Below are 8585 nucleotides of genomic sequence, written 5' to 3' on the forward strand. Positions count from 1 at the left end.
ATGCTTATGGTTCATGCAAATGTGGCTCATTAATAAAATGCAAAATTGATAACACGAAGGATCTAATTACTGAAGTAAGATGTAAGTTTATCGAAGGAGAAAAGGAAGGACGTTGTGGAAAACGTTATTTAAGAAATCCAGTGAGACAAGCTGTTATAAATGAATTACAAGGAAAAAGTGTGATGAAATATAGAATTGAAATGGCAAATAAATTAATGGAAAGTCATGATAAAATTGAGCCTCCGCATTTATTTGATGCAAATCAGGGTTGCCACAAGTCAGGGAAGTCAGGGAAAAGTCATAGAATTTGAAAATGGTCAGGGAAGTCAGGGAAAAGTCAGGGATTTAACAAAAATTTCTGGAAAAATAAAATGGCTGTAAAGAAGTTTAAAATACGCGTTCACATCTGTTCAGCTCGGTGTCTTGTTTCATTTATATCAGGGCGCCACAGACAGTCGATAAAATCATTATCCTTCGTTCTTTAAGACGGCTCGGCCGATAATTTTTCGCTTTATAATTTGCCGTAATCTTTGTGACGCTTGCACCATTGTCTTGTGTGTGCGTGTATGTTTTGTTTTGACTCGTTTTATTTGGACGTGTTACCATGCGTGTTACTCGCTGGTAAGCCTTTCGTGTGTTAGGACATGTTGCTACTGTTATTTACGTTGTAAAGATAGTGCATTGCGTATATTATAGTGTTTGGCCATTGAGCTCTGAGCATGTCCCTCCTGTTTTGAAGAAAGGAAATTCACATCAAAGGTAAACTGATAATCGTTTGATGATAAATTATGTGATATGTTGCTGATTTGATTGACCTGAGATTTTTTAAATGATATGGAGACATCATTAGCCTCGTCATTATTCTTGTCGTTTGATTTTCTTTTTGGTGTAATATTTCTTGCTTTCTATTCACAGATATTGTAATAATGAGTGGATTAAAGAAAACTGTTTTTCGTGACGAGTGGACACTGAAACCCGAATTTATTGGGATTCAAAAAGGCAAAGTGAAGATAGAGGCTTACTGTACTATATGTAAAAAGGTTCTACAATTAAGTAATATGGGTATAATGTCTTTAAAAAGTCACGTAAAGTCGGGAACCAAACATAACAAGCTAATGTTGGATGTAAAAGAATCTGCAAACATGCATTTCTTTACAACAGCGAAGGTAGGCCTATCCTCTTCGTGTCCAAGTTTTTTGAAATTGTGTCTTGTACGTCATTTAGTTGATATTTGAAGTATTGAGTTAGGTTTTAAAAGCTGGCAGGAGCAACAAGAATACATTTACACCTCATTGGACATGCAGATACAATATCTGCACTCCAGTATATTGTCTTATGAGAGAAATATTTTGACATGAAACTTTGACATGTTTTATGAAGTCTCCGAAAGAACTAAATTTTGCATTTTTGCTTTTAAAAATATTATAATAAGTAAAATGATATATTTCTTACTCATGGTGTGAATATAACCTTGAAATATTTTGTTTTGTAGAAACAATATTTCGCTACGAAACCTTTTCAGCATCTTTTTTATAATTAAGAAGTTACGAAGTCATGTACAAAGCCATATTTTGCAATTTGATTCTTGAAAAATATTTCATTAAAACTAATAAAAATAATAAGCATAAAGCAAGTGAGATGTGTTTGTTACATTGTTATATGACGAGAATGTTATTTTTTGGCTTTTCAGGATTCTTGTTCTTCTACATTACATGTAGATACTGATAACTCGGTTTTGAAGCAAAAAACGAATGAACAATCTGTTCCAACTCATTCAGAGACGCAATTCATATCGGGTCTTGCTGGCACTGCCTCGCACTCAGAAACGACTTCTCTTGCTAATAGTTGCATTGACAAATATTTCTTTAAAGATGATGTTACTAGAGCTGAAATTTTGTGGTGTCTCCAAACTGTCGAAAATCATGCATCTATTTCATCGGCAGGAAAACAATCCTCTCTGTTTCCACTTATGTTCCCAGATAGTAGAATAGCATCCTCCTTGTGTCTAGCTCGTACAAAGCTATCATATGGGATAGTTTTTGGTCTGGCGCCCTATTTTAATAGAAAAGTTCTTGACGCTGTTTGTAACTGTGGTCCATTTGTAGTTTCTTTTGATGAAAGCTTAAATAAAATGACACAAACTCAACAAATGGATATTGCTTTGAGATTCTGGAATAATAATAGTAATCAAGTAGAAACACACTACTTTTCTTCTGCTTTTTTTGGCCACGCTCGTGCTAAGGATTTATTAAGAGCTTTTAAAGAAGAACTAAAAGATTTGAATTTACAAAATTTGTTACAAGTATCCATGGACGGCCCCAATGTAAATTGGGCCTTTTTGAAAGAACTTGAATGTGATATTCGATCTACCTACGGTGAAAACAGTCCAATTTTTATTAATATGGGTTCCTGTGGATTACACATTGTCAATAACAGTTACAAGGAGGCAGCTAAGTCTACTGGCTGGAATGTGATTGCCTTTCTCAGATCAGCATATTATGTTTTCAAGGATATTCCTTCTAGGAGGAGTGACTATCTGAGGTTTAATAAGTCACAACCATTACCTCTCCCTGCAAAGTTTTGTTCTGTTCGCTGGTTAGAGAATGAGAAAATAATTGAAACAACAATTAAAATAATTCCCAATCTAAAGAATTTTATTAATGGAGTTAAAGAAGAAAAAATTAAAATTACATCTAAGAGCTTTGGAACTATGAAATCATGTCTTGAGGATAAACTGTTAACTGCTAAACTTTCTTTTTTTTGTTATGTTGCTCACCAAGTCACTCCTTTCCTGAAAGAATATCAATGTGAAGCTCCTATGTCACCATTTTTATATAATGACCTATACGTTATACTACATGATTTGATGTCTCTTATTGTCAAAGAGGAAGTTTTAGATAAACAAAAGGCAATTTATAATATTGATTTAAGAACAGAAAGTAACTTAATTCCATCAAAAAATTTGAAATTAGATCATGCAGTCAGAGCTGAATTAAAAAAACTGAAAATAAGTGACAAGGAGATGATGTTATTCAAGACTGAATGCAGAGAATTTTTAGTCAAAATGTGCATACATTTGTTGAAAAAGTCTCCTTTGCAATATAGTATCTGTAAAGCAATTTGTTTTTGTGATCCTACACTGAGAGAAAATAATAGTTGAAATAACTATAAACTCACTATATTTTATAGTTAATTTTGGCATCAACTATATATTTATAGTATAGTTAAACATACAAAATATAGTAAAATGGACACAGATTTATAGTCAGCCTTACTATGACATGAATTAGTCTAACCATATGAAATGGTTATTATGAACTAAAATTAGATTTTCGTGTAGTTAACCATACTATAAAATATAGTTACATGAAACACAGTTGATAGTACAATGAAACATCCTATATAGTAATAAACTGTATTAATAGTTATAGTAAGATCTTATTTTTGTATATATGATTTCGTTCACTATATATATATATATATATATATATATATATATAATAATTATATATATATATATATATAATAATTAATATATATATATATATATATATTTGAATTTGAATTTTTTTAGTGCAGCGTGTACGTAACTTTTCGATAATTCTAAATTACGTGCTACTGTTCTTATGGATGTACGTCTGTTTTCAATAAAACTTAATAGCACACTTGTCTCTTTTTCTTCATCTGTTTTGATTGTACGTCGTTGTCTTGTTAGCGATCCTGTTTGACGCAATTGATCTTCAATTCGTCGAAATGTACGATTATTTGGTATTCTTCGTTCTGGATATTTTTGTTGATAAAGTAATCGTGCTTCATTTTCATTACGCATACTTAAATACCAGATCTCGAGCATATCACACTTTTCCGTAATTGTAAACATTGTTCTCACGCGCTCGTATGTAGACGATTGACTAACAGACTCATACTACCCTGTAATTCATATTACGTGCTATACAAATACTTTATTTACAAATCAAACAGTTGTGTATTTTGAAAAGTTGAAGGTCAGCGATCCTGTTCGATATAACAGACTTCATACGAGCGCGTGAGAACAATGTTTACAATTACGGAAAAGTGTGATATGCTCGAGATGTGGTATTACAACAGAAGTTGGGGGTATATTAAGGATATTGTTTATGCAACTATTCCTGAAAATGAAGAAGATTTACGACATAAAATCACTAGAGCTGTTGAAAGTATTACAACAGAAATGCTGCAGTTAACAATAAGAAACATTATAAAACGCGTTGAATGCTGTATCGATCATGATGGTAACAATTTCGAACCATTTCTTAATTAATTTGTTAATAAATATTTCATGAAAAAACAATGTTTACTTTCTCAACCTATTTGATATTCCAAATTTGTTCAACAATACTCGATCCAAATTATTACTTTAATACTTTGCATGCCGATTATCTCGTAAACGATGCTTCGTAGCAATTTTTTTCCTAATATAATTTTGATTGAAAATTACCTCTACTATGTAAATATGCAAAAAAAATTATAGGTACCCATTTAAAAAACCTACATTGACCTTCATAACTCAAAAAGGTGACGAGTAAAAAAAATTTCTTTACGTGCATTTTGTAGCCGACTAAAAACCATGTAAATTTTCCTTATTAAACTTTCTTCTAACTTCAATCAGTTACGAGATATTTGCTCGGACATTTATGGACGGACACCCTGTATATACTAGAAACTGTAGTTTAAATATCAAAAAGGCTTATATTTAAATGATCATTATAATCAAAAGGAAACAAATTTTGAATTAGATAGTATACAGTAGTTATTAAACCGGATGATTATAAACGCTGTGTAAACGTACTTTATATATGATTCCGTCAGTTTCTCTAAAACGGTTAATTATAAGATAAGAAAAAGGTCGGATGTACATATTTATACAATAAATAATCAACATTGCACTTTTTTAATAGTTTATTTAAAAATCTGTGTGTGTGTTCCAGCATGTATGTGTACGCATGTGTGTGTATATATATTATTACGTATATATATATATATATATATATATATATATATATATATATATATATATATATATATATATATATATATATATAAACATATGTTAAAGCTACACTACAAGTGATTCTGTGCCAATTAATGGAAACAAGAAAATACAATTTAAGAATTCCATGCCGAGGAAATACAAAAGCCTTATAACTAAAGCCTTAATAACTAAAATACAATCGCTTGAAAATAAAAATAGTTATAACTTTGTATGCATATTACACAAACAGCAGTGATATAAACGGCAACGAATTATATATATATTTATATATTTATAATTAAAATATAATTTGTTGCTTACATATATGTGTGTGTGTGTGTGTGTGTGTGTGTGTGTGTGCACGCGCGCGCATACACATATGCACACACATGCTATGATATAGTATAGTGGAATAGAAGCAGTACGAGGTGTGTTCAAAAAGTATCGCGAATTTTGTGTTTTTTCAAAAATTATTTATTTATTCATGAATATCTATTTTGTCCCCTTCAAAGTAATCCCCATGAGATATTATACACTTGTGCCAACGGTTTTTCCAATCTTCGAAGCACTTCAAAAAATCATTTTTTTTTATCTTGTTCAGCTCCTCCTTCGATGCCGTCTTTATCTCGTCAAGCGTAGCGTAACGTCGTCCTTTCATGGGCCTCTTCAGTTTAGGGAACAAGAAAAAGTCACAGGGGGCCAGATCTGGGGAATACGGTGGCTGCGGCATCATTAGTGTGTTGTTTTTGGCCAAAAAGTCGCGCACAAGCAACGATGTGTGAGCAGGGGCGTTATCGTGGTGCAAAAGCCAATTTTTGTTCTTCCACAAATCCGGGCGTTTCTGGCGGATTGCTTCGCGCAAATTGCGCATAACTTGCAGGTAATATTCCTTATTGACCGTTCTACCCTGTGGCAAGAACTCATGATGCACCACGCCCCTGCAATCGAAGAAAACTGTCAGCAAAACTTTCACATTCGACCGAACTTGGCGCGCTTTTTTCGGTCTTGGTTCGTGCGGCAGCTTCCATTGAGATGATTGAGCTTTGGTTTCCACGTCATAACCATAAACCCACGATTTGTCACCAGTTATGACCCTCTGGAGCAAATTTGGGTCGTCGCGGACAGAGTCCAACATCTCATTAGCAATGTTCATGCGATGCTGTTTTTGGTTGCAATTGAGCAATTTTGGTACGAATTTCGCGGCGACCCGTCTCATGCCCAAATCATTGATAAAAATCGAATGGCACGAGCCAATCGATATGTTTAGGTCCTCAGCAACTTCTCTAACGGTGATTCGACGATTGGCCAATACCATTTTCTCCACTTCATTAATTTTTTCGTCTGTTGTTGAAGTGCTCGGGCGTCCGGCACGCTCTTCGTCGTTCACATCTTCTCGGCCTTCTGAGAACATTTTGTACCACCGATAAACGTTGCTTCGGTCCAAGGTAGCTTCTCCGTATGCCACAGTCAACATTCGGAATGCATCCGCGCACTTAATTTCGTTTTTCACACAAAATTTGATACAGGTTCTTTGATCCATTTTTTTGAATAGGTAAAAATCGAAGACGATCCAAAACACGTGCAAGCAAAGCAGCTGTCAACAATTAAGTGAACATTCAAAATGGCCGAGCTTGTCGGCATAAGTGAGAGACATGAGTACCAACATAACGCCACAAAAAGATCGAAATTCGAATATACGTAACCCGCGAAAATTCAAAATTCGCGATACTTTTTGAACACACCTCGTACATTCCAAAGATGAGACAAAAAGTTCACTCTTTAACAACTTATGTAAAAATTGCCATCTGTTTTCTGAATTAACGTAAATATTTTATAGTATACCAAAGAACTGAAATTTTACGACATTGTATTTATTTGAAATATTTATAGCATAAGCTTGGTAATGAACATCAAAGTAGTTTGTAAATAAATATTGCACATGAGCAACAAAATCAGATACAGATAATGTGTTAGATACAGTACTGTTACTTTTAAAAATGTCAATAATTTTTGCAAATGTCGGATAGTTGTCGTTATTAATACTTAATATGACAATTGATCCTTTCTTAAATGATATATTTCCAAAAGAAAGACTCTTCAATATGATATAATTTGTATAGTCATTTAATAAATTTTTGTTTTCAAAAATTATTGAAGTATTTTTTTTATATGTAATAAATGATAAAAAACCAGACTGCATTTTTGCAAATAAGTCACACAACATTAATTGTTCTTTCACTGCAATGCTGTAACATAGGTTTACTCTACTAGTAATTGTACGTGCATATTGTTTTAAAGGGCGATGTTTTGCTTCGAACCTCATTGCCCACAGAGAACGGAGCGGCCCAACAATTTTTATAATCCGAGGATAATGCAACATTAGATGATGTTTCGGTTTCAAAGTTTCGCCGAACAAGTCGATATATAGCATATGATGTTCATAAATTAAGTTTTCTAACAGATCTGCTGTTGATTCTGTAACACTGTCTTGGAGTGTTATAAGAAGGATTTTTCGCAACAATATGAAAAGTTCCCAATATCTATCATTGAGATCAGTAATGAGATCACCAAAAATTAAGCCAGTGTGTAACACAAAACTTAGCATTTCAGAAGCTGACATTTTAATACTTTTTTTAAGTAAACGCGATTGTGATATTGTAGGAGATCGGTTCGCCACGGAACCAAAATCAAAAAATTTTAAACGCCAGTTTAAAGTTTCTAAAGTGAAATATTGCTTTTCCACAATACAGTAATGCAAAATGTTATTCATTTCGTATACACACACGCCTTCTAATAGATCATGCATTATGTCAACACTGTAATTTTCAATAGCATGAAAACTGTCTAAGACATTAAATGTGCACTGTTGTTTAATACCTGTGGAACTGAAATTATTTGTTGCTATATCTTCTGCATAATTTTCTTTATTGCGTAATATACTAACGTCTTCACAACACAATTTACGAGACATGTCCTTTGATACTTTACAAAATCGACAGCACATATTGGTAGAGAAACTTTCTACAAATCCCAAAATACCATGTAATCCCAAATTGTCACCGATGATTAATGTGAGTTTAAAATATACTTTAATAACTGCAGATCCTTCATTCAATGTAATGCCTTCTTTTTCTAGAAACATTAATTCGTGAATTAAATAAGAATAAATTTGTTCTTTTGAAAATATTTTGGAATCATCTGCATGATACAATTGTGCAAAATACTATCTAACTTAGAATACAATTCCGGTGGCAAACATGGTATTGAAATATACATTCCGGATAACTTGTATATACCAGCATGTGATCCAAGTGGATTTATTGTTTCGAAAGCATCTTCGTATAGAAACAAAGGAAAAATATAAGATTTTTCCTTTGAGACATTTAAGATTTTTGATTTCCAAAAATCGGTTTGTATAATATTGGAAATATCATTATTTTCACCTAATGTTGCAATATACTCGCAAGTTTTTTGAAATATGTCATTTATGTCGAAAAATGCTTTTAAAATATTTCTTAATGGCATTAATTGCCCATACACGTTTTGAATTTTTAATCCAGTTTTATTTCTAATT

The 8585-nt window shown here is 32.6% G+C and overlaps 1 protein-coding gene across 1 annotated transcript; it reads left to right on the plus strand.

Annotated features, from left to right (window-relative positions):
• Window positions 1–309: 309 nt before the first annotated feature.
• LOC120357273 lies at window positions 310–3160 on the plus strand. The gene is made up of 2 exons (XM_039447430.1): window positions 310–759; window positions 916–3160. The coding sequence occupies exon 2, from the start codon at window positions 1970–1972 to the stop codon at window positions 3158–3160; it is 1191 nt and encodes a 396-aa protein (XP_039303364.1). The 5' UTR covers window positions 310–759; window positions 916–1969.
• Window positions 3161–8585: the final 5425 nt, after the last annotated feature.

Source organism: Solenopsis invicta, chromosome 3 (assembly GCF_016802725.1).
Source record: "Solenopsis invicta isolate M01_SB chromosome 3, UNIL_Sinv_3.0, whole genome shotgun sequence".
Taxonomy (NCBI): domain Eukaryota; kingdom Metazoa; phylum Arthropoda; class Insecta; order Hymenoptera; family Formicidae; genus Solenopsis; species Solenopsis invicta.